Below are 27,427 nucleotides of genomic sequence, written 5' to 3'. Positions count from 1 at the left end.
CTTCACAACTCCCACAATTTCTCAGACTATTACATTACAATACTAACCCGGGATCTTGGACTTTTCTTGAGCCCGTTCATCAAATTGCCTGATCTGCACGTGTTCGAACCAGTACCAATAACCACAATCACTCAACATGCATCCCAACTCCGCAAAACATCACACAAATGAAACACAGCACAATCTAACATTCCTCACAAGACCTTTGATACTCACGCCGCCCTTTTAGTTCTGCTGCACTGTCAATGTCCGCCAGTTTCTGCCACTGTTCGCTGATGTTCTATCTGCTGCATCCGGACCTCGATTCTTCCTACTCTACCCTATATTCCTCTTTTCCCCTCACTTATATAGAGCTAAAGCATCCTTAGCTACCATTTGATTACGGTAAATTGCACCTCTGTCTTCCTCCTAACAATTAGCGCTCAGGATTTTTTATTTACCTCCTATAAGCGGTGGAGGGGAAGAACACTTCATAACAGGATGGCGATATCATACCTGAAAGTACCACAGACTCCGACTTTAGGTTTGTCAATTTATTATAAGGCCAAGAATAATAAGATGTAGACACATCATAAGATTAGCATGCATAGATATAGGAAAATCAATAAAGAGCAGATTCTACGAATATATGTAATTCGGCATAACAAGAATACAATGGTGAATTCGAGGATCAGGATACAGCTCAGAATAAAAGCAGAGCCTAAATCCCTTTTCATTCGAAAATTAAACAAATCTTTCCCTACACTATACTAATAGGAGATGCTACCTAATACCCTTCCATCTATTCCCAAAGTTGTCAGCACGTGGTGACTGTGACAAGTTGGCCCGATATGCAGCGTTCGCTATTCTAGCGACCACTATGCATCGGTCCAAACGACCCTTATGGTGATTGGTTGTAAGTCAACCTTAGACCAGCTATCCTAGTAGCGTGGATACGAGCAGTCTTCGGGCTAAACTCTAGAGGGCGTGTTAAGCCAGCTGTCATACCATCACATACCCCTTGAACACCCAGTGAAAGGACACCACACAAGTGTTATGAAAATAAACAGTATATTTATTAGAATCACAACAGCCCTGTACTCTTTATGAGGACAGGGTACTAAGCACAGAACAAAACTCTTAGGAAAATACTTCAAGTGCACAATTAAAACAAGTGCCCGAGGGCACGGGAAGTTCTAGTGGTCTCGGGCGGACCCGATAAGGCAAGTCGGAAGCGAGGGACTCAGGACCCTTAAGTAAGGAGGCTATGCAGGCACCGAAATGCCGGAGTTACCTAGCCACGAGGGCTGCGGCTGCACAAGTCTTACAGGCGTTGGGGGTCTTCGCTGACGAGCCAGGAGCCGGAAGAAAAGGAGTTGCTGGCCGGCGACCAGTGATGAATAGTTCGTAGTGATCCAAGCCTGGATCAGTGATCGATGATACCTGAAAGCAGAGGGGACCAAGTTTGTACTACTAGCCAGTAGTCAGAGGGTACCAGGAAGGTACCGGTTGGCCGTCACCTTGACTAGGTGAGTGGGCGACGCTAGGCTATGCAGTCTCACGGACCAGGAGGCGTTGTCGGCGACCAGGATGGAGGTGTGAGCTGTCCCACGAAGGTTGATGCTGTCGGCGTCGCTGGGCCCAGGATTGGGGCAACAAGCCTTGGCAGATTTCAGGGCCACGTGGTGGGCCTAAAATGGCGTCTTGAGTGGACCAGGAGGGTCCGGGGTGCTCCTCTCGCAGAAGGGAGCAAAGACCAGTCTGGAGCAACCAGACCAGCAGTGTTGGTTGTCGTTCGTCGTCAAAGAGTCACAAGCCAGCGGCTAGTGACCGACCAACGGGCTGAACAGTGAAGCAGAAGGGCCCCACGCAGATCGTGGAGATCCTGGGAGACTGCACTTCGATGCTGGAGCTGCTCAGGGTCGGGGCTTCTCGGACCCCAGAGCACTCACCAGAGGATGCCTTCGGTGATCGTGCTGTTTTAAGAAACCGTGCAGGTTTTGATGATGGCCGGTCCCTCGAGGTCTCGTCGCACCCACAGATCTCAGCTGAGCTGACGATGTGGATAGAGGTCAGAGGTGCCAGGGAAGCCAGTTCTCGTCGAGCTGGGTTGTCGGATTCCTGAGGAAGGACTTGCAGCAAACCGCAGAGTTCTTAGATGGTGCCTGCGGATGCGGGGTGACTACTCCTTAGTCACAAGGGAGAAATCTTGAGAAGAGTCTTGAATGTCCTTTCGTAGAAAGTAGTTCTTGATTCAAAGATGATCTAATTTGGAAGGGTCCCCGCTCCGGCCTTTATCCAAAAGAAAGGGGTGGGTACATGACTAGGTCCTGCCCTAGGGGTGCGACCAGGAAGGGGGGTAGTTACACCCCTCTCCCCTGCCGGACTTTCCCCAGGTCAGGGGCTGTGCGCCCCTGGAACTGGTTCTAACCGGCAGATGCGTAGTGAGCACCGGGGTGCCACTCCGCAGTCACCTTCTCGCAAAGCCCTACCTACCCAGAATACACAAAACCCTGTCTGGGATGGTGCGAACACCGCCCCTGACAGGAAACCCTTTGTCCAAGCTCTCCTCGCTGGAAGTACTCCCAGCAGCAGGAGGTCAGACTTGTGTCTGTGGTGGCAGCGTCCATTTTGTGGAGCTGAGGCTTCAGTTAACTTTAACCGGGGTTCACAGTTACATACATGTCGTGTCCCTCTAGAAGGGCGGAATGCTAAGCTCATCGCCAGAATTGGTGAGGGGGCAGCATCCCGATTCGTATGACACCTTACTCGACATGTCTTGATAACGCTATACCGAAGTTACCGATATGATACGCGTTATCATGGAACAGCCATTTGGTCTTGGTTCCTCAAGCTGCAACCGGGCTCGGCTCGTGCCAGAGCCCAATTCACACGGTTCCATGCACTCTGCCTTCAGGATTGTCAAGGCCTGCCATAGGAGTGACAGATAGGAACTCGGGTGTCCACTGTAAGGTTAGATATAGGGATACTATACCTAAAGCAACGAGCGAGTACGCCACGTTGCCCCATCTGTCGTGCAGCCAGTTGTGTCAGATTTAGCTGGCCATCCAGGGGTGGCATAATACATGCTTCAGCCCCTGGTAGGCCCTGGGTACACCGATGCCCTGAGTTACAGGGTCTGACAAGGTGGCCCAGTTCCAATTGGGTAATGCACCTAAGGTACACGCATCAATTTAGTGAGAGAACAGCTAGGCTGTGGGTCTGATTAGCAGGCCCACAGCCCGAGAAAGTCGTAAACCAGTGAAACAAAAGCAAAAAGTCCGGGTGATCATAGGATTGCAGACCCTACTCTCCTACATGACCCCCCCCAAACGTTGGGACAATAAACTAACCTTGACCAGGTGAGTCTTCTTGTTCTAAGTGGAAATACCTGGAGAGCCCATCAGCATTGCCATGATCAGTGCCAGGTCTATGCTCCACTGTGAAGTCCATCCCCTGTAGGGAAATGGACCACCTAAGCAGTTTGGGGTTTTCACCCTTCATCTGATTTAGCCATAGGAGGGGCTTGTGGTCGGTCTGAATCTTGAAATGAGTGCCAAACAAGCATGGCCTCAGTTTCTTCAGGGCCCACACCACAGCGAAGGCCTCCCTCTCTATAGCTGACCAATGTTTCTCTCTGGGGGTCAGCCGTCTGCTTATAAAAGCAGTGGGCTGGTCATTACCATCAAAATTCAGTTGAGATAGAACAGCTCCCACACCCAACTCAGAAGCATCTGTTTGGACAATGAATGGTTTCGAGTAGTCTGGACTCTTGAGGATAGGTGCCGTGCACATGGCCTGTTTTAGGTCATCGAATGCTTTTTGACAGCTCGCTGTCCACTGAACCTTTTTTGGCATTTTTTTACTCGTCAGTTCATTAAGCGGAGTCACAATCGATCCGTAATTTCTGACGAACTTCCGGTAGTAACCAGTCAGGCCCAAGAAAGCTCGAACCTGAGTCTGGGTGGTTGGAGGAGCCCAGTCCCTGATTGACTGTATCTTGCTCTCCAGTGGTTGAACTTGGCCTCCACCGACAAGGTGGCCCAAATACACAACCTGTGTCTGCCCTATCTGGCACTTGGTAGCCTTGATAGTGAGGCCTGCTGCTTGCAGCGCCTCTAACACTTTCCGCAGGTGGACCAGGTGATCCTCCCAGGTGGAGCTAAAGACAGCAATATCGTCAAGATACGCCGCACAGAAGTCATCCAGCCCAGTGAGAACGTGATTCACCAACCGTTGGAAGGTGGCAGGTGCATTCTTCAAACCAAAGGGCATCACCACGAACTGATAATGCCCACCAGGGGTAGAAAATGCGGTCTTAGGCTTGGCGTCCTCAGCTAACCTGATTTGCCAATACCCAGCTGTCAGGTCAAACGTACTTAAGTAGTTGGCCGAAGCCAATCTATCGATAAGCTCGTCTGCCCTTGGTATTGGGTGGGCATCAGTCTTAGTGACTGCATTGAGACCCCTGTAGTCTACGCAGAACCTCATCTCTTTCTTACCGCCCGGGGTGTGAGGTTTCGGCACTAGAACTACGGGACTAGCCCAGGGGCTATCCGAGGGTTCAATGACTCCCAGCTCCAACATTTTCTGCACTTCACTTTTGATGCAGTCTCTAACGTGATCGGGCTGCCTGTAGATTTTACTCTTGACGGGCAAGCTGTCACCAGTGTCAACCTCATGGGTGCACCAATTGGTCTGACTGGGTGTTAGAGAGAACATATGCCGGAAGGATTGAAGAACCTGTTTACAATCCTCCTGTTGATGTTCGGAGAGGCTGCCACAAAAGACAACACCGTCTACCGATCCATCGTCAGGATTCTGAGTGAGCAGGTCGGGAAGAGGGTCGCTCTCCTCCTCCTGTCCCTCATCTATGGCCATGAGCAAACTCATGTCCTTCCTGTCGACATATGCTTTTAGCCTGTTGACATGGAGCACCCTGTGGGGGCTCCGGGGAGTTCCAAGGTCTACCAGGTAGGTGACCTCTCCCTTTTTCTCCAGGATGGTGTAGGGCCCGGACCATTTGTCCTTGAGTGCTGCTGGGGCCACTGGCTCCAGCACCCACACCTTCTGTCCGGGCTGATAAACAGTCAAGACAGCCTTTTGGTCATGCCAAGCTTTCTGGAGTTCTTGGCTGGCCTTAAGGTTTTCGGATGCCTTCTCCATGTACTCAGCCATCCGCGAGCGGAGACCAAGCACATAGTCCACTATGCTGGTTGCAGGCTTTTTGAGAGGTCGCTCCCATCCTTCCTTCACCAAACACAGGGGTCCTCTTACAGGATGCCCGTACAAAAGTTCAAAAGGGCTGTAGCCAACCCCCTTCTGTGGGACTTCTCTGTAAGCGAATAAAAGGCAGGGAATCAGGACGTCCCATCTACGCCGAAGCTTTTCAGGTAGTCCATGAATCATCCCTTTTAGGGTCCTGTTGAATCTCTCAACAAGCCCATTGCATTGTGGATGATAGGGTGTAGTGAACTTGTAGTTGACACCACATTCCTTCCACATAGCAGTTAAGTAGCTCGACATGAAGTTTGCACCTCTGTCGGAGACAACCTCCTTAGGGAAGCCCACTCTGGAGAATACTCCAACTAGGGCTCTTGCCACCACAGGGGCTGTAGTGGTCCTAAGGGGAATAGCTTCAGGATACCTGGTGGCATGATCCACTACCACCAGTATAAACTTGTGCCCTGATGCTGTTGGTGGTTCCATGGGACCGACGATGTCAATCCCCACCCGTTCAAAGGGCACACCCACCACAGGCATTGGTATAAGGGGGGCCTTTGTCGTGCCACCTGACTTACCACTGGCTTGGCAGGTGACACAGGAGCGACAAAACTCCTTGGTATCTTCGTTCATGTGAGGCCAGTGAAAGTGTGAGACAAGCCTGTCCCACGTCTTCGTCTGGCCTAAGTGTCCTGCTAAGGGAATCACATGGGCCAAGGTAAGGAGGAAACCACGCTGAGACAAGGGGATAACCAGCCTCCTGGTCATGCCAGGCTTGGGGTCTCTTGCCTCAGTGTACAGGAGTCCATCTTCCCAGTATACCTTGTGGGTACCTGTGGCGTTCCCAGCAGCCTCAGCAGCAGCCTGCTGTCTGAGGGGTTCAAGGGAAGGGCAGTCTAACTGGTCCTTCCCCAGGTCTTCTCGTGTGGGTCCCCCTGAGCCCAGAAACTCAACTTGATCAAGTTCAAGTTCTTTAGGTTCAGTTTCCCGCAACTCCTGGAGGTCAGCCTCCTCTGAGACTTGATCCTCGACCTGGGGCAAGGGGGAAAGGCGAGGCCTTAACCCGACTGCTCTTCTTCTTGGGAGGTGTCTGGTCCGTTGTTCCAGGATCCAGCAACTGTTCAGTGGAGCATCGTCTGACCTGTGACCTGGTCACAGCAAACACATGTGCTGGCAAGCCTAACATCTCCATGTGAGTCCGTTGCTCCACTTCCGACCATTGTGATGACTCCAAATCATTGCCCAACAAACAATCCACTGGGAGGTCTGAACTAACAACAACCTTTTTCTGGCCATTTACCCCTCCCCAGGAGAAAGCAACAATCGCCAAACTATGACTGGTAGTGACGTTGCTGGCATTGGTCACCAGGAAATCGGTACCTGGCATGATCTGTCCAGGGTCCACAAAGTTAGGCGTCACCATGGTGACGCTGGCACCCGTGTCCCTATAGGCCTGAGCCATTCTTCCATTAATTAAAGGCGTCTGTTGGTATTTGCCCAAAGTATTGGGACTGACATCAGGGGATACATCCACATCCCCCGTACAGACAAGGACAGCCTGAGTGAGCGTACCAGCTAGGTTGTCACACCCCTCAGAACCCAAGGTTAACCCAACTAGTCCCTTGGGAGGCGCACTACTACTGCTGGCTGTACTAGGGGGCACAGGTGCCTTAGGGGCTGCAGTAGCAGGAGTCTGCCCTCCTTTCTTGGTGCACTCACTAAACCAGTGAGTTTTATTTTTACAGTACTGGCACAGCCTTTTCGATTGACCTTCTTGATTCTTCTTTTTCTGGGAAGCCTGACCCCCCCCCCTCTTTGGGTTGTGGGGGCCCTGTCGAAGACTTCTGGTCAGTTTGTTCCCCTTTCGAATCTTTACCCTTCTGGTCTGCTTTCTTCTGACCACCCTGGTTCTGGCCCTGGTTTTGCTTAACCCTTGTTCTGACCCATCTGTCTGCCTTCTTTCCCAATTCTTGGGGAGAGGACAGATCCGAGTCGACAAGGTGCTGATGCAACAACTGGTTCTGACAATTATTTAAAATCTGTTCTCGCATGATCAAATTATACAATCCTGTGTAATCAGTAACCTTACTGCCCAGCAACCAGCCCTCCAAAGCCTTAGTGGCACAATCAACGAAATCAGACCAGTCCTGAGACTGAGTTTTCTGGGTATCCCTGAACAGCAACCTGTACTGCTCAGTGGTTAGGCCGAACCCATCAATCAGTGTGTTCTTCAGGACCTGGTAATTGTTAGCATCCTCCACTCTAGTAGTGAGGAGCTTATCTCTACCTTTACCGTCAAAGGAGAGCCACAAGATAGCTGCCCACTGACTCTGGGGGACGCACTGTACAGTGCAGGCCCGCTCCAAAGCAGTAATCCATTTGTGGATGTCGTCCCCTTGCTTAAAGGGGGGCACTATCTTATTCAGGTGCTTAGTGTCTAAACTCCTGGGTTCCCGTGGGGGAATGCTGCCACCAGTGGGAATGGTCCCACTCAATTCTTGCTCTCTAGCAAAGGCGAGTCTTTCTTTGGCTAGGGCAAGTTCTTCCCTTTCGATCCGCAGATTGACTTCCCGCTCCTTTGCTTCGTACACTCTCCTCTGAGGGGATGTCATCCCTCTTCGAGCAGAGCCTCGAGAGCCATTGGTTCGAATGGATCTGTTAGAGCCTCTCGACAGAGACCTAACTCGTCCGTTCCCAATGTTAAGCTGGCCCGAGAGAGGCCCCAGGGGTCCCCTAGTACCATTCTCGTGCCGGCTTAAGTTGTCCCTAGTTAGCTGGCTAACCACTACTGGACCTTTGTCTGCCTCGTCCCCAGATGTCTCTGGCTCCTCGTCCTCCTCTTCGCCCTCTGCGGAGAGATGGATAAGGTCAGGGTCACCTCGGGTTCCCTCAAGGGGGGGCATATCCACTTCTGGATGAGAAGGGTCGGTGTTACCCGCCCTCCTTGTATCATAAGTCTCCAAGAGACCGATCAGAAACAGAATGGTAGGGTTTGCACCCTGTTTTAGCTTCCGAGATGTACAGATCTGTCGCATCTCGTGGAAGCTAAGTGCAGCATATCTGGAGGTGACCTGTGGAAGGTCGACTGACACAAGGGGAGACTCAGAGTTTCCTCCTTTGTATGACATGCTGCTTCTAATGTGGTGTAAGTGATGCACCTACCTACACTATGTGTTTACCTACTGATCCCTTGCTAAGAGTTGTAGCCAAGGTGTGCTAAGCCTTGAGGAGCTACAACAGCTGGTTCAGTAGAACTCAGAGTATTCTAAGCTAAGTTATATGTACCTGGAGTATTTATGCGATCTTTCACAAGATATTCTTAGGATACGCGTGGTAAAACAACAGCAAGCTCAAATCCCAACCGCTGCTCACCAATGTGAGAAGTTGGCCCGATATGCAGCATTCGCTATTCTAGCGACCACTATGCATCGGTCCAAACGACCCTTATGGTGATTGGTTGTAAGTCAACCTTAGACCAGCTATCCTAGTAGCGTGGATTCGAGCAGTCTTCGGGCTAAACTCTAGAGGGCGTGTTAAGCCAGCTGTTATACCATCACATACCCCTTGAACACCCAGTGAAAGGACACCACACAAGTGTTATGAAAATAAACAGTATATTTATTAGAATCACAACAGCCCTGTACTCTTTATGAGGACAGGGTACTAAGCACAGAACAAAACTCTTAGGAAAATACTTCAAGTGCACAATTAAAACAAGTGCCCGAGGGCACGGAAAGTTCTAGTGGTCTTGGGCGGACCCGATAAGGCAAGTCGGAAGCGAGGGACTCAGGACCCTTAAGTAAGGAGGCTATGCAGGCGCCGAAATGCCGGAGTTACCTAGCCACGAGGGCTGCGGCTGCACAAGTCTTACAGGCATCGGGGGTCTTCGCTGACGAGCCAGGAGCCGGAAGAAAAGGAGTTGCTGGCCGGCGACCAGTGATGAATATTTGACAAGGGGGTGGGGTCGCACACCACTCACGCACCAGCGGGATCGCCCCTAAGGACTGTGGACAGTGTAGTTTGTATTCCGCGATGTATCTTATCTTCGCCATCCCTGTACACGTGTTTCGGGGTATTTACCCCTCATCAGCAGGGAATAGGCCATCTTCTTATCTTCTGGGGTTGCCGGTGGCTGCCAAATATTACCAGGTCTAGTACCACTCAGGCGCGCAGGTGCGGGGTCCCAGGCTCGTCAGCCCAACAGCTCGAGGGAGCTTTAAACATTTCAAAAGGGGGTGGGGTCGCACACCACTCACGCACCAGCGGGATCGCCCCTAAGGACTGTGGTCAGTGTAGTTTGTATTCCGCGATGTATCTTATCTTCGCCATCCCTGTACACGTGTTTCGGGGTATTTACCCCTCATCAGCAGGGAATAGGCCATCTTCTTATCTTCTGGGGTTGCCGGTGGCTGCCAAATATTACCAGGTCTAGTACCACTCAGGCGCGCAGGTGCGGGGTCCCAGGCTCGTCAGCCCAACAGCTCGAGGGAGCTTTAAACATTTCAAAAGGGGGTGGGGTCGCACACCACTCACGCACCAGCGGGATCGCCCCTAAGGACTGTGGTCAGTGTAGTTTGTATTCCGCGATGTATCTTATCTTCGCCATCCCTGTACACGTGTTTCGGGGTATTTACCCCTCATCAGCAGGGAATAGGCCATCTTCTTATCTTCTGGGGTTGCCGGTGGCTGCCAAATATTACCAGGTCTAGTACCACTCAGGCGCGCAGGTGCGGGGTCCCAGGCTCGTCAGCCCAACAGCTCGAGGGAGCTTTAAACATTTCAAAAGGGGGTGGGGTCGCACACCACTCACGCACCTAGTTCGTAGTGATCCAAGCCTGGATCAGTGATCGATGATACCTGAAAGCAGAGGGGACCAAGTTTGTACTACTAGCCAGTAGTCAGAGGGTACCAGGAAGGTACCGGTTGGCCGTCACCTCGACTAGGTGAGTGGGCGACGCTAGACTCTGCAGTCTCACGGACCAGGAGGCGTTGTCGGCGACCAGGATGGAGGTGTGAGCTGTCCCACGAAGGTTGATGCTGTCGGCGTCGCTGGGCCCAGGATTGGGGCAACAAGCCTTGGCAGATTTCAGGGCCACGTGGTGGGCCTAAAATGGCGTCTTGAGTGGACCAGGAGGGTCCGGGGTGCTCCTCTCGCAGAAGGGAGCAAAGACCAGTCTGGAGCAACCAGACCAGCAGTGTTGGTTGTCGTTCGTCGTCAAAGAGTCACAAGCCAGCAGCTAGTGACCGACCAACGGGCTGAACAGTGAAGCAGAAGGGCCCCATGCAGATCGTGGAGATCCTGGGAGACTGCACTTCGATGCTGGAGCTGCTCAGGGTCGGGGCTTCTCGGACCCCAGAGCACACACCAGAGGATGCCTTCGGTGATCGTGCTGTTTTAAGAAAGCGTGCAGGTTTTGATGATGGCCGGTCCCTCGAGGTCTCGTCGCACCCACAGATCTCAGCTGAGCTGATGATGTGGATAGAGGTCAGAGGTGCCAGGGAAGCCGGTTCTCGTCGAACTGGGTCGTCGGATTCCTGAGGAAGGACTTGCAGCAAACCGCAGAGTTCTTAGATGGTGCCTGCGGATGCAGGGTGACTACTCCTTAGTCACAAGGGAGAAATCTTGAGAAGAGTCTTGAATGTCCTTTCGTAGAAAGTAGTTCTTGATTCAAAGATGATCTAATTTGGAAGGGTCCCCGCTCCAGCCTTTATCCAAAAGAAAGGGGTGGGTACATGACTAGGTCCTGCCCTAGGGGTGGGACCAGGAAGGGGGGTAGTTACACCCCTCTCCCCTGCCGGACTTTCCCCAGGTCAGGGGCTGCGCGCCCCTGGAACTGGTTCTAACCGGCAGATGTGTAGTGAGCACCGGGGTGCCACTCCGCAGTCACCTTCTCGCAAAGCCCTACCTACCCAGAATACACAAAACCCTGTCTGGGATGGTGCGAACACCGCCCCTGACAGGAAACCCTTTGTCCAAGCTCTCCTCGCTGGAAGGACTCCCAGCAGCAGGAGGTCAGACTTGTGTCTGTGGTGACAGCGTCCATTTTATGGAGCTAAGGCTTCAGTTAACTTTAACCGGGGTTCACAGTTACATACATGTCGTGTCCCTCTAGAAGGGCGGAATGCTAACCTCGTCGCCAGAATTGGTGAGGGGGCAGCATCCCGATTCGTATGACACCTTACTCGACATGTCTTGATAACGCTATACCGAAGTTACCGATATGATACACGTTATCATGGACCAGCCATTGGGTCTTGGTTCCTCAAACTGCAACCGGGCTCGGCTCGTGCCAGAGCCCAATTCACACGGTTCCATGCACTCTGCCTTCAGGATTGTCAAGGCCTGCCATAGGAGTGACTGATAGGAACTCGGGTGTCCACTGTAAGGTTAGATATAGGGATACAATACCTAAAGCAACGAGCGAGTACGCCACGTTGCCCCAGCTGTCGTGCAGCCAGTTGTGTCAGATTTAGCTGGCCATCCAGGGGTGGCATAATACATGCTTCAGCCCCTGGTAGGCCCTGGGTACACCGATGCCCTGAGTTACAGGGTCTGACAAGGTGGCCCAGTTCCAATTGGTATATGCACCTAAGGTACACGTGTCAATTTAGTGAGAGAACAGCTAGGCTGGGGGTCTGATTAGCAGGCCCACAGCCCGAGAAAGTCGTAAACCAGTGAAACAAAAGCAAAATGTCCAGGTGATCATATGATTGCAGACCCTACTCTCCTACAGTGACTTCCTGAGAAGTACTCACATTAAATGGGTTAAACTTAAGATGCTTTAGGCCAGGAGCGAGTTTTAAGATGCTCCCTTCTCTCCGAAAGCTAGGAGAAGTCTGGGGTCTCTGTCCCTGCGCATCATACAGTATAGAATTCGATTCTTTGCTTCATCCTGGTAACACTTTCCATTGCAACTTTTTCTATGTGGGGAGGTTCCACTCTTTTAATTAGTATTCCTTTGTTCAGCGAGTTGACCATGGTTCCCAGACCAGCCAGACACGAAAGATAGGATAGGATAGGATGTACATTTGTATAGCGCGAATTGCTGCCCGGAGGCGTCCAAGAGCTAGGAGAACCGAATACCTACAGCAGGCTTAGAAGGAGAATTAGGGATGAGATTAGCTAGACTGAATGAAATAAATGGGTCTTTAGTTGTCTGCGGAAGGTTGAGAGGTTAGAATTAGCTCTAAGGTGCAGTGGGAGGGCGTTCCAGGCTCTAGCACCGTTGTAGGAGAAGGTCCTGCCTCCGGATCTGGATCTTTTTATTTTGGGGTTTTTTGCAAGAAATGTTTGACTGGAGCGGAGGCTTCTGTTGGGCACATAATGGGTAATTAAGTCTTGGGTAATTTTAGGGCCAGTGTTCCAGAAGGCCTGGTGCGCAGTGCACATGGCTTTAAACAGGACCCTCTGTCGCACCGCTAGCCAGTGGAGGGTAGTCAGGCCTGCTCTCACCGACTGTCTGCGGGGAAGGTCTAATAGAATGCGTGCTGCGCAGTTTTGAACTATCTGGAGCCTTCTGAGGGTGGATTCGGGGGCACCAAGATAAAGTATGTTGTTAAAGTCGAGTCGCGATTGAATTAAGCCTTGTATGGCAGTTTGTTTGGCATCCCAGGGAAGGAGGGGAGGATTCTTTTCAGCATTTTCATGATGCCCAAGCAGGTGGCCGAAAGTTTTGCGGACTGCGTATTAAAGGACAGGGATCTGTCCAGCCACACTCCAAGGCTTTTAATGCTGTTTTTGGGAGTGGGTGGGGGGCCCAGGCTGGGTGGCCATAAAGAGGGGGGAATGCTGGGGTCTGGGGAGCCCAGGAGCATCAGCTCCGTTTTGTCCCCATTCAGTTTTAACGAAGAAAGGGACATCCAGGTCTTCACTTCCTCAAGGCACTCTCTAAGCCCGCCTGGAGCCGATGGAGTGGCTTCCTGAGTCATGGAGACCACCAGCTGCGTATCGTCCGCGTAGGAAATGATCTTAATCCCATACGGGCGGACGACGTCAGCCAGTGGCCTCATGTACAGGTTAAAAAGTGCAGGGCTTAGAGATGATCCCTGAGGGACTCCACATTTCAAAGGTCTGCTGGCAGAGACAGAGTGGCTTCAAACACACAGAAGGATCTGTCTTGGAGGAAAGATTTGAACCAAGACAAGCCTTTGTCTTCAATCCCAACCTGGGACATGCGATATAGCAGAGTGTTATGGCTAACCGTGTCAAAGGCCGCACTGAGATCAAGGAGGATCACTGCCACTGATCCTCCTTGATCCAAGATCTTTCTCGCTTCCTCAGTGACCATAAGGAGTGCGGTCTCGGTCCCATGAAAGACATCCTCCCTTCTCGCTTCCAACTGTCTTCAAAGCATTCTTTGTATCTTCTCCAATCTGAAAACAACGAGTTGACATTCCAATACGTGCAGTAGGATGAGAACACTGCTATTTCTTGAAAACAACATGCATTTAATTATTTCTTTCTCGAGAAGACAAGGAGGTGCAAAAACAAGTACAGTCTTGGGCCTAGGAAGTCGGGCAACTTTAACAAATAAAACAGTTACATTATATGGTTATAGACTGTCCTGCTCTTGTTTATGCAGGCATTACGATACATACATGATCATATTATAACATTGCAATACAATAAATGTATAAATGAGTCCACTGGATACATGTTCATAATCATAAAACACTGCAAACGATATAAATGTGAATAGGTACATGGCAACCATGACTATAATGCACCCGTACAAATAGCGTGCTGACAGCGCTCTCTCAGTTTACGTGCTTGGATGATTTGCCACTGCATCAACTCATTGCCTTTCGATGATGTTTACGTAGTCCCAGGTGCGTTGCCTTTGAGTTTCGGTGATGCGCTCCAGTTGTGCCTGTGTCAGGTTGCAGAAGCAACATGACACATGTCTTGTAATTCAGGGTCAATGTGTGTATTTTGATGGATTTACTTTATTGACATTTACATTTTCACTTCTGGTTGATATCTTTTTTGCTTAGAATCTTTACTACAAGCTAAAGCTAGTCACTCTACGCCCTTCCAAGTTTGTGTTGCTTTGCAGTCATGATGGCTTGTTCTTGGACTTGACTCCATTTTATAAAACGCTTCTTTAAGAGTGAATCAACTCTGTTAACAGTCTGTTGAACAAAGGTCCCCACTTCCAGCTTCTGTATTGGTAGAGCCCAAGTGGTTGCTTCACTATGGTATTTTCTTTCTGGGAGTATCACACACAGAGTTGTCCGACTATACCAAACACTTCCCTGAACACAAACACAGACCGGCAGGTTTGCCAATGCTTGTTTTGAGATTGAAATTAAGCACCTTTCCATGCGTTTTATTTAGGACTGTATATTACAGATGGCAAAGTTTGCATTACTTTTCTGTGGATTCAATGCTGTTCTACTAAACAGATTAGTGAAAAATGGATTTCTCCCGTGGTTCTGTCATTTGTGGCACATTGTCCAGTGAAATGTTTCGTTTAGCTGATCTGAAGCTTCATCACACCAAAACAGATAACCCGCCTCTGTTGTAATACTTAAAAACACAAATCATCATAAAAAAAATGAAATGGGAATATTGTGAGGCTGCTGTAGATATTAGGTTATTGGTAGAATTATAGCTCAATTATGACATAACAGGTGCATTTGAAATCAAAGGCATTGTTTTACCCATATTAACTGAACATGTCACGTGACAGCTTAATTCCCAGGCACATTTTACACGGTTTCTCCATTTAGTGAATGATGGGCTCGGAGTCTGAGTAGCGCAGTGCCAGGAGCTGAACCCACCAACGCCCCTGTGGGTCTGCTGGGGTCAGTGCCTGGTGTTAGCTGAACTGCCCCCTCTGACCTCAGGAGGGGTCACGAGAGGGCAGTTCTCAGTTTACAAACCAGCAGATGGACAAAGTGTCCTTCTGTTCAAGACTGGACTGAACTCTTTCTTTTCTCTTCTGCAGACTGAGGACTGGTACACAATGAACATTAAAAAGAAGGAATGCGCGCACTACGTCAGCAGACCTGACAGGTAAGGCTAAGACCCGCAGGATTGTACCAAACCTCTGCTGGTTCCTCATTCAAGCACTAACTTAGAGAGTGATAATGTCCTGTAGAGAGGCCAGGGACAGGTTTTAAACCTTCTCTTCCAGGGGTTTCCAAATTGTTTCATGCCGATCAGCGCTTGCGTCAAATGTCTAAGCTGCCCCTACTCCGTACACATTGTAGAGTCACTGTTGTTTGTCGGTAATAGTGTCGGAGTCTTTAATAATGCCCTCTGCGCACGTGACCGTTGGCGACTCACCAGTCCCGGTGCTGATTGGTTGAGTCTGGACTCTTAATTGTGCAAACCCGAGGACCCGTCTCAGGCGAGCGTCCCTGTGACTCACATGACTCCGGTCAAATCCTGTGGCTGAACGAGCATCTCTTGGACGCTCCGAGGCTGAGACTGAAAAACAGATATGACTCCATGAGCGACCCGGCGTTGTCGACACAGGTGTGGGATTGTTACCTCGCGCTGTGACCGCTGTTCCTGATTGGAGGCTCCATCTTCTTCTATTGTGCCCTGAAGAGGCCTTGTGAGGGCGAAACACACAGGCTGCGTCTTTATCTGGGACAAAATGCACGAGTAAAAAGAATGCATAGAAGCAGGGGACAGGTGGCGTAACAAAAGTTGAGGGGGCCCGCTGCAAAGTACACTGGGCCACCACCTACCACTTTTGCAGAGGAGGCCCCCTGGAGCTTGAGGGCCCACCCTGCACTGAGGGGGCTGCGGGGGCTTATCTTACTCCACTGTGAAGATGCTGGAAATGCCTCTTATTTCAGTTATGGAGCTATCTCCTTAGAAAAACAACAGACCTACAACTTCGGGCCATAAGACATCCACTTTAACACCAGGTAAAAAACAGAACAAATTCATTTCGCACTGACATAGCAACAATAATGAGCTCATAGTAAGCTTATTCTATTTTGGCCACAGCACAAACATAGAAAAACGTTCTCATGTGCCCCAGCGGTGAGGTCTGTGAGACTGGCAGGTTTCTGTGCCCGGGGAGGTCTGTGGGACTGGCAGGTTTCTCTGCCTGGGGAGGTCTGTGGGTCTGACAGGTTTCTCTGCCTGTTTTCTGTGGGACTGGCAAGTTTCTGTGCTTGTGGAAGTCTGTGGGGCTAGCAAATTTCTGTGCCTGGGGAGATCTGTGGGACTGGCTGGAATCTCGCTGAGGAGGTCTGTGGGGCTGGCAGGTTTCTGTCCCTGGGGAGGTCTGTGGGGCTGGCAGATTTCTCTGCCTGGAGTGGTCAGTGGGGATGGCAGATTCTGTGCCTGGAGAGGACTGTGGGGAAGGCAGGTTTATGTGCCTGTGTAGGTCTGCCAGACTGGCAGGTTTCTGCGCTTGGGGAGGTCTGTGGGGCTTGTAGACTTCTGTGCCCGGGAAGGTCTGTGGGGCTGGCAGGTTTTTGTGCCCGGGGAGGTCAATAGAACTGGCAGGTTTCTGTGCTTGGGGCGGTCTGTGGAACTGGCAGATTTCTGTGCCTGGGGAGGTCTGTGGGGTTGGCAGGTTTCTCTGCCTGGGGAGGTCTGTGGGACTGGCAGGATTCTCTGCCTGGGAAGGTCCGTGGGGCTGGCTGGTTTCTCTGCCTGGGGAAGTCTGTGAGACTGGCAGGTTTCTCTGCCTTGGGAGGTCTGTGGGTCTGGCAGGTTTCTCTGCCTGTTTTCTGTGGGACTGGCAAGTTTCTGTGCTTGTGGAAGTCTGTTGGGCTAGTACGTTTCTGTGCCTGGGGAGATCTGTGGGCTGGCTGAATTCTCTGCCAAGGAGGTCTGTGGGACTGGCAGGTTTCTGTCCCTTGGGAGGTCTGTGTGGCTGGCAGGTTTCTCTGCCTGGTGTGGTCGGTGAGGATGGCAGATTCTGTGCCTGGAGAGGTCTGTGGGGATGGCAGGTTTATGTGCCTGTGTAGATCTGCGAGACTGGCAGGTTGCTGTGCTTGGGGAGGTCTGTGGGGCTGGCAGATTTCTGTGCCTGGGGAGGTCTGTGTGGTTGGCTGGTTTCTCTGCCTGGGGAGGTCTGTGGGACTGGCAGGTTGCTCTACCTGGGGAGGTATGTGGGCCTGGCAGGATTCTGTGATTGGGGAGTTCTGTGGGGCTGGCAAGTTTCTCTGCCTGAAGAGGTCTGTGGGGCTGGCAGGTTTGTATGCCCGGGGAGGTCTGTGGGACTGGCAGGTTTCTGTGCCCAGGGAGGTCTGTGGGGCTAGCAAGTTTCTGTGCCTGGGCAGATCTGTGGGAAAGGCTGGTTCTCTGCCTGAGGAGGTCTGTGGGACTGGCAGGTTTCTGTCCCCGGGGAGGTCTGTGGGACTGGCAGGTTTCTCTGCCCGGGGAGGTCTCTGGGACTGGCAAGATTCTTTGCCTGGAGAGGTATGTGGGACTGGCAGGTTTCTCTGCCTTAGTTCTGTGGGACTGGCAGGTTTCAGTGCACGGGGAAGTCTGTGGGATTGGCAGGTTTCCGTGCTTGGGGAAGTCTGTGGGACTGGCAGGCTTCTCTGCTTGGGGAGGTCTGTGGGGCTGGCAGGCTTCTCTGCTTGGGGAGGTCTGTAGGGCTGGCAGGATTCTGTGCTTGGGGAGGCCTGTGGCGCTGGCAGGATTCTTTGCTTGGGGAGGTCTGTGGGGGTGGCAGGTTTCTCTGCCTGGAGAGGTTTTTTGGGATGGCAGGTGTCTGTGCCTGTGTAGGTCTGCGAAACTGGCAGGTTTCTGTGTTTGGGGAGGTCTGTGGGGCTGGCAGTCTTCTGTGCCCGGGGAGGTCGCTGGGGCTGGCAGGTTTCTGTGCCCTGGGAAGTCAATGGAACTAGCAGGTTTCTGTGCTTGAGGAGGTCTGTGGGGTTGGCAGGTTTCTCTACCTGGGGAGGTCTGTGGGGCTGGCAGGTTTTTCTGCCTGGCGAGGTCTGTGGGCCTGGCAGGATTCTATGATTGGGGAGGTCTGTCGGGCTTTCAGGTTTCTCTGCCTGAAGAGGTCTGTGAGGATGGCAGATTCTGTGGCTGTGGAGGTCTGTGGGACTGGCAGGTTTAGGTGCTTGGGGAGGTCTGTGGGGCTGGCAGGTTTCTAAGCCCAGGGAGGTCTGGGGGACTGGCAGGTTTCTGTGCCCAGGGAGGTCTGTGGGGCTAGCAAGTTTCTGTGCCTAGGGAGATCTGTGGGACTGTCTGGATTCTCTGCCCGACGAGGTCTGTTGGACTGGCAGGGTTCTGTCCCCGGGGAGGTCTGTGGGGCTGGCAGGTTTCTCTGCCTGAAGTGGTCTGTGGGAATGGCAGATTCTGTGCCTGGAGAGGTCTGTGGGGCTGGCAGGTTTCTCTGCCCGGGGAGATCTGTGGGACTGGCATGATTCTCTGCCTGGGTTCTGTGGGACTTGCAGGTTTCTGTGCTTGGGGAGGTCTGTGGGGATGGCTGGTTACTGTGCTTGTGCAGGTTTCTATGCCCGAAGAGGTCTGTGGGGCTGGCAGGTTTCTAGGGCTGGATACTTGGTGATCTTGTCACACTCGCAGAGTCAGGGATTTGGAGTCATTTATGGACCAGAAACATTGATCATTTTACTGCTACTGAGCGGAGAACGACGGCTTCAGGGCGGTAAAATGCACGAGCGCCCCACAGATCAAAGGTCGTAAGTTTCTCTGCCTGGGGAGGTCTGTGAGGCTGGCAGGTTTCTGTGCCCGGAGAGGCCTTTGGGGCTGGCAGGTTTCTGTGCCTGGAGAGGTCTGTGGGGTTGGCAGGTTTCTGTGCCTGCAGAAGTCTGTGGGGCTGGCAGGTTTCTCGTTCTGGAGAGGTCTGTGGGGCTGGCAGGTTTCTGGGGCAGGATTCTTGGGGATCTTGTCACACCCACAGAGTCAGGGATTTGGAGTCATTTATGGACCAGAAACATCGATCCTTTTACTGCTACTGAGCAGAGTACGACGGCTTCAGGGTGGTAAAGTGCATGGAGCGCCCCACAGTTTAAAGGTCGCAAGTGAGGTAGGTTGTGCTGGGTACACAGTCAAAATATTGAGTAGGAAATATCGACCTACCATAATATCGAGTATGAAATATTGAAGGAGCAGAATATCGAAGTCAAGAATATCGTAGGACAGAATATCGACCCTAAGGTAAGTAATATCGAAATTCTTTATATCGATGTAAGTAATATCGAAGTTAGTAATATCGATAGCATATATATCGATGTTACTAATTTCGATGACACTAATATCGATATTTGTATTATTTTATAGTTTTTTATTATTTATGTGTTATATGTTTAACTTAAGTATTTAAAATAATTACTATTATATGTGTAGTAATTTTATATATTAATAAATTAATTTGTAAGAAAATTGTATGTTTTAGTACCGGAGCGGGTTGTGGGTTTATAGGGGAATAGGGTGGGAAGTAATTTAATTATGGTAAATTTATTATTAATTAGTAGGATTTATTAATAAATTATAATTAATTGGTAATTATTTGTAAATAATTGGAAATTAATTTTAATTAATTTATTAATTGATATATATGTTCTGTAGCGGGTTGTGGCTTTATAGGGGAAGAGGGTGGGAAGTAATTTAATTATGGTAAGTAGATTAATAATTAGTAGGATTTATTAATTAATTATAATTAATTGCTAATTATTTTTAATTATTTGGAAAAAAATTAAATTAATTGATGAATTGATATATATGTTCTGTAGCGGAATTTGGGTTTATAGGGGAATAGGGTGGGAAGTAATTTAATTATGGTTAATTAATTATTAATTAGTAGGAATTATAACATAAATGTAATTAAATGTAATTAATTTTAAATAATAGTAAATTAATTTTAATTATTTGCTAATTAATTTTCATTAATTCATAAATGGATAAATGTGTTATGTTGTGGGTAGGTGTTTTATAGGGAAATATGGTGGGAAGTAATTAAAATTTAATTAATTAATAATGTATTAACAATAATTGTATTGTTAATAATATAAGTGTTAATTAATTATTAATTGGTAATAAAATATTATTAAATGGTATTATTTAAAATTTATTTTAGGTTAAAGATATATTTCGCTAATCATGTATTTTATAATTATGTATAGGTATTGTATATGGTTTATATTTATTTAATAGTTTATATTTTTATAATTACAAAAATCTTTTATTTATAAGTATGTTATTTTAACCCTTATACTATCCAACACATTCCCTACTGTTGCACTCTCTGGAGTTGGAATAGTATTTTTTACCCCTACGCTATCCAACGTTTTCCCTACTGTTGCACTCTCTGGAGTGGGAATAGTAATTTTTACCCCTACACTATCCAATGCTTTCCCTACTGTTGCACTCTCTGGAGTGGGAATAGTAATTTTAACCCTACGCTATCCAACGCTTTCCCTACTGTTGCACTCTCTGGAGTGGGAATAGTAATTTTTACCCCTACACTATCCAATGCTTTCCCTACTGTTGCACTCTCTGGAGTGGGAATAGTAATTTTTACCCCTACGCTATCCAACGCTTTCCCTACTGTTGCACTCTCTGGAGTGGGAATAGTAATTTTTAGCCCTACGCTATCCAACGCTTTCCCTACTGTTGCACTCTCTGGAGTGGGAATAGTAATTTTTACCCCTACGCTAACCAACGCTTTCCCTACTGTTGCACTCTCTGGAGTGGGAATAGTAATTTTTACCCCTAGGCTATCCAATGCTTTACCTACTGTTGCACTCTCTGGAGTGGGAATATAAATTTTTACCCCTACGCTATCCAACGCTTTCCCTACTGTTGCACTCTCTGGAGTGGGAATAGTAATTTTTAGCCCTACGCTATCCAACGCTTTCCCTACTGTTGCACTCTCTGGAGTGGTAATAGTAATTTTTACCCCTACGCTAACCAACGCTTTCCCTACTATTGCACTCTCTGGAGTGGGAATAGTAATTTTTACCCCTACGCTAACCAACGCTTTCCCTACTGTTGCACTCTCTGGAGTGGGAATAGTAATTTTTACCCCTACGCTATCCAATGCTTTCCCTACTGTTGCACTCTCTGGAGTGGGAATAGTAATTTTTACCCCTACGCTATCCAACGCTTTCCCTACTGTTGCACTCTCTGGAGTGGGAATAGTAATTTTTACCCCTACGCTATCCAATGCTTTCTCTACTGTTGCACTCTCTGGAGTGGGAATAGTAATTTTTACCCCTACGCTATCCAACGCTTTCCCTACTGTTGCACTCTCTGGAGTGGGAATAGTAATTTTTACCCCTACGCTATCCAATGCTTTCCATACTGTTTCACTCTCTGGAGTGGGAATAGTAATTTTTACTCCTACGCTATCCAACGCTTTCCCTACTGTTGCACTCTCTGGAGTGGGAATAGTAATTTATACTACTACGCTATCCAACGCTTTCCCTACTGTTGCACTCTCTGGAGTGGGAATAGTAATTTTTACCCCTACGCTATCCAACGCTTTCCCTACTGTTGCACTCTCTGGAGTGGGAATAGTAATTTATACTACTACGCTATCCACCGCTTTCCCTACTGTTGCACTCTCTGGAGTGGGAATAGAAATGTTTACCCCTACGCTATCCAACGCTTTCCCTACTGTTGCACTCTCTGGAGTGGGAATAGTAATTTTTATCCCTACGCTATCCAACGCTTTCCCTTCTGTTGCACTCTCTGGAGTGGGAATAGTAATTTTAACTCCTACGCTATCCAACGCTTTCCCTACTGTTGCACTCTCTGGAGTGGGAATAGTAATTTTAACTCCTACGCTATCCAACGCTTTTCCTACTGTTGCACTCTCTGGAGTGGGAATAGTAGTTTTTACCCTTACGCTCTCCAACGTTTTATATAATTAATTGTTAAAAAATTAAATGTTTATTTAATTTTTTACATTAGTTACATTTTATTTATGTTATTGTTTTATGTTTGTAAATGTATTAGTAATTTAGAATATATTTTATTAATTTATAAATTAGTAAAATAATAATTAATACTTATTGTTCAGTACATATATATTATATATTTACTGTATATATTTAATTAATGTATTATTAATATATATGTATTATTTATTAATTTTAAACATTATTAGATACTTTTAACTATGTAGATTTTATTTATTAGTGTTATATACTTAATTTTACATTTATATATTAAAAGAAAAAAAAACTATATTTTTAACATCGATATTTTTGACATCTATATTATTTTTTCGATATTTTTGTACTTACCATGTTGTAGATAGGATGTCGATATTCTTGCTCTCGATATTGTTGACTCGATATTCCTGTAGGTCGATATTTAGGAGGTCGAAATTCTGTTAGTGATCCGTTGTGCTGATGTTTAAAAAAAAAGTCCAGAAAGAGAAGGAGTTACACGTGCTGGTGCCTGTTTCCACAGAAGTCAAGTGCAACCTCTGGTAGAACATGCTTTGTAACATAGAAAGGCTGTAATTGTTATTTTTTTCCTTTCATATCAATGGGGTAGGTTGGGTGGCTCTTTGCAACAGCAGTAAACAGAGGGGAAGTACATGGTATACAGTGCCATGAGAATTAGGCTGCAGGTTCTCAATTATGCAGTAGGAAAAGGCAAATTATGCAGTCTAATGCTGCACATTTTGTGATACTTATACTTAATTTTTTGTAATGTTTGCACCTTTTAAGACTGTTCTGGCAAACGTTTCACCTCAGTCTCAGTTTAACAACTAAATAGCAAAGAGTAACTGAAAGGTGGCCTGTCAAATTTAGCGAAGGCCATTAGACTATGCATCAATGCATGCTGCATGTTGCTTTTAAAACTACTTTATAGGAAGATGCACAGCATTAGGGTTTAACAAAAAGTTGACTTTAAAGTTGATCAGTTAGGTTGCTCTCACTGGTAGCGTGTCCGTCCACAACGCTAATATATCAAGTATAAATCGTGCATACATACAAGTGAATGCATCCCTGGGTGAGGCACTCCTTAAGGTTCCAAAAAAGGACTCCACAGGATGTGATAATCTCAAAGTTTATGTATAATATACACTTTCAAATGAATGTCTTGAACATTTTAGCTTCTGCAATGTAATGGTGATATTCTCATTAAACATTGGATTGAGTATGTATATTCCAACTCTGATGCATTTCGGGCGGGGGAGCCCTTTTTCAAGGAGTACTGTGGAAGACGAAAAAGATATAATAAGTCGTGCGAAATGTCGTGAGGTGGCGTGCACAGACTAATGAAAGTTATAACTTTCATTAGTCTGTGCACGCCACCTCACGTCTTATTGAGCACCGTTTGACTCGTGTAACACATTTCACACAACTTATTATATCTTTTTCGTCTTCCACAGTACTCCTTGAAAAAGGGCTCCCCCTCCCAAAATGCATCAGAGTTGGAATATACATACTCAATCCAATGTTTAATGAGAATATCATCATTACATTGCAGAAGCTAAAATGTTGAAGACATTCATTTGAAAGTGTATATTATACATAAACTTTGAGAATATCACATCCTGTGGAGTCATTTTTTGGAACCTTAAGGAGTGCATGTTGCTTTTAGTAACTTTTATCCGTTTCAGCTAGAAACCATTTTTTCTGCGAGCTGCAATGTATGTAGCACTGCCACCACAGCCCCAATCCTCACCCTCTCTGCCCCAACCCTCCCACCCACTCACACCCTGATGTCAAGTTCAGCTGGACCTGCCCCATCAGAACTGATATCACTCGGCAACTAGAAATCAGCGACAAGAAATCGGGTCAGTTTTGGGGGGAAGTGGGTACCACTTTGCCTTGACAAAGTCGGGTGAAATCAGGAAACTTCTCCCAAAGTCACAGACGAAGGTGTAAATTCATAGGTGAAGGGTACATTTTGTTGCACCCACAAACTTCAATGACAATTTTTGTGTTTTCTGTAAAAACCGCAAATCAACATTAATAGCAGGTGAAACTGACCTGCACTTTTAATCTTTAATGTGTAACATAACCCTCCCCTCTTTTCTAAACAACCTTCATGTACCAAAGGCGCCTTTCTTTTACTAAATGCCTTCGCTCTAAACTGGAGACCTTCCGCACACAAGTGGTCATCGCAATCAAATTTGGGTGGGGTGCGCTTGTCTGCGGGGGTTGGCATAGACTGGGGGAACAGGAAGCCTCACCTGTGTGGGTGGCAGAAGACAGGGCATACAAGGCTAGCCAGAGAAATAATGTATTTTGGCCGGCGATCGCCGTCGCACGTTACCTCTCAATTGTCTCCACTCTGGGATGTCTCCTCGCTTCACCAGTCAGCAATGCGCATGACAATTGGTCACCAGCCCCACCCTAAGGGTGAAGAGTGAGGCCGCGCAGATGCTGCGACAGAGACATCTGTACGCTGCACAGTGCGCATCATTACAATTTTTTTAAATGTTACCATTTAATTTATGAAGAAAAGTTTAGAGCGACCTACCTATATTAATTAATTACCTATCCCAGACGGTCACAGATGTGTAGTCCTTGCTGGCACCGCTGAGGGGGCCCCTGGAGTGTAGTGGCTGCAGTGGCTTGTGTTACGCCCCTGGGGCCTGTGTTATGCCCCTGCTTATAATTCCACGCCACACATTTAACTATTAATAATTTAATGCTACAACATTCCAAACCATTCCAAATGGCGAAAATAGGGGGCCGAGTGCAAAGATCGACACCTTGGTACAATGAGGATCTGCGAACGGCCAAAGCAGCATGTAAACGTGCCGAAAGGCAATGGAGGATAGCCTATTCCACGCAGGCCAAAACAGTTTACATAGACTGCAGACGTGCCTATCACACGCTGATTAGGAAGGCCAAATCATTGTACTACTGCAATAGGATAGAGGAAGCAAAGCAGTCCACCAAGGAGCTTTTCTCTATTTATAAATCTATTGCGATAGGAAAACCCGCCGCGGTGCCTAAGAAACTCTGCACCACGGAGGGCTGCAACAGAATTGCTGAGTTCTTTGCAGCCAAGGTCACCAACATTTACAACTCCTTCCCCCAGAGGACAGATAGTGGCCCTGCCCCCTCGGAATCCCCCAGAATGAAAGGGGAACATCGGCTAACCCCTTTTGTTACTCCTTCCACTACGGAACTCCTCCGTATCTGTGGATCCATAAAATCCGGTTCCCCCAGAGATCCGACCACTCCTAGTCGGCTAAAGGACAGTTTGCCAGTACTAGAGCCCTATGTGCGTCAGCTACTGGACATCTCCTTTGAGTCTCAGGTGGTCCCGAAGGCCTGGAAACAGGCAGTGGTACTTCCTCTGCAAAAGAAGACCAACGTTAGCTTCGAAAAACTGGACAACCTCCGTCCTATTTCCCTCCTTCCCTATATGGCGAAGGTGGCGGAAAAAATAGCCAACATGCAGCTTATGCAGTTCGTGGAGACGGCTTCGCTACTCCACGACTCGCAATTTGGCTTCCGCCCCCGTCACTCGACGGAGTCTGCTCTTCTCATGGCGGTGGAAGCACTCAGACAGGGAGTAGACGAGGGCCAAACGATGGCATTGATCCTACTAGACTTAAGCGCAGCATTCAACACTGTAGCACATTCCACCTTGCTACAGTGTCTGAATGGAGGAGGGGTGACAGGAGCTGCGCTAGGCTGGATCAAGTCCTTCCTTTCTGATAGGTGCTTTCAAGTCAGATTGGGTGATTGCTACTCCAGGGAGATTGAGTTGGGCCAGGGCGTACCTCAGGGTTCGTCCCTGAGCCCAACTCTATTTAACATCTACGTCTCCCCCCTGGCGGCTATCGTGGAGGGGTATGGTCTCCGCCTGGTGTCCTACGCCGATGACACGCAGTTGGTCATCTCCCTATCGCGCGCGCCCGGACTTGCAGCGGACATCTTCAGGAATTGCATGAAAGACCTTGCTGCCTGGATGTCCGCAAACTGTTTAAAGTTGAACGGGCGCAAGACCGAGGTGCTCGTGGTGGGGGTTGCACCTTCTGCGTGGTCGTCGGCGTGGTGGCCACCCTGTCTGGGGGAAGTTCCTGCTCCCTGCCGCGAGGCCAGGAACCTTGGCGTGTGGCTGGATAAGGACCTCACCTTTGGCCCACAGGTCGGTCGGGTGGCAGGGATATGCTTCAGTGTTCTGAGAGCCCTTAGGAAAGTATTAGATCTGCTTCCCATTTCTGCTCGTAAGACGCTGGTGCATGCCCTGGTCACCTCCCGACTTGATTATGGGAACCTGCTCTATTTGGGGGCCACAGGCAGGGTTATGGGCCGTCTGCAGGTTCTTCAAAATGCGGCAGCGCGGCTGGTTCTCAGACTCCCTAGGAGGTCATCCGCCAAACCAGCTTTACGGGCCCTCCATTGGCTCCCCATTGAGAGGAGAGTGGAGTTTAAGGCCCTTGCCACTTGTCATCGTATCCTGAACGGCAAAGCACCTCTTCCGCTCCAGAGCCTAGTATCCCATTATGAGCCTGCACGCAGTCTTCGGTCCTCGCAAACCGGGCTGTTAAAAGTCCCAAGAATATTCAAAGCTCGTATGGGAGGTAGATCCTTCAGATACCTTGCTCCCAAGCGCTGGAATAATCTTCCGCTGGAACTTCGGCTTGAACCCTCCGAAGTCCAGTTCAGGAAAAAACTTAAAACGCACCTTTTCAGCAGATAGCTTGTGTGGGAGGAGGGGGGACAGCCACTCCACTTGTCATAGCGCGGGGACACGCCAGTGGCGTAACCAGGCGCTTAATAAATGTCCATTAATAATAATAATAATAATGATTACAATCCTAAAAATACCCATATTTCTACTTCACTCCATACCACATAATTCCACATCACAGAATAACATTCCACACAACTTAATACCACTCCCAACCACATAATTACACTCCATCCAACTCAACTACACATAATTCCACTTCAACCTATATAATTACATTTAACACAACATATTTAAACTCAACTCTAAAACACATAATTACCCTCCACAAAATACAACTCTGCAACTCTGCAACATGCTACATAATTCCACTCCGCATAATTATACAACGCACCTTGCCACATAATTCCACACGTCACACAATTCCACAATTCATCCCCACAGCATAATAACACTCCACATAATACCACCCAGCTCCACATAATTAACCTCTACATAATTATGCTCTACTCCATACTGCATACATACACTCCACATAAATACAGTCTATGCCACGTAGCAACACTCCACATAGCTACACTTCACACCATGCCTCATAATACCACTCAACATAATTCACTCAACACAGCAACTTCCACGTCACACAATTCAACTCTA

General features: G+C 48.5%; 1 protein-coding gene across 1 annotated transcript in view; it reads left to right on the top strand.

The window, feature by feature from the left end:
• Nucleotides 1-27,427, top strand: part of LOC147693350 (transient receptor potential cation channel subfamily M member 2-like) — a 1,918,272-nt gene that overhangs the window by 186,854 nt on the left and 1,703,991 nt on the right. Inside the window, exon 7 of the mRNA XM_086933680.1 lies at nt 15,153-15,220. Coding sequence (XP_086789806.1) covers nt 15,153-15,220 — 68 coding nt within the window. The remainder of the gene's footprint in view (nt 1-15,152; nt 15,221-27,427) is intronic.

The sequence above is a fragment of the Lissotriton vulgaris genome, chromosome 8, assembly GCF_964263255.1.
Source record: "Lissotriton vulgaris chromosome 8, aLisVul1.2, whole genome shotgun sequence".
Lineage (NCBI taxonomy): Eukaryota > Metazoa > Chordata > Amphibia > Caudata > Salamandridae > Lissotriton > Lissotriton vulgaris.
The sequence above is the reverse complement of the archived record's forward strand: the minus strand, read 5'-3'. Positions and strand labels throughout refer to the sequence as shown.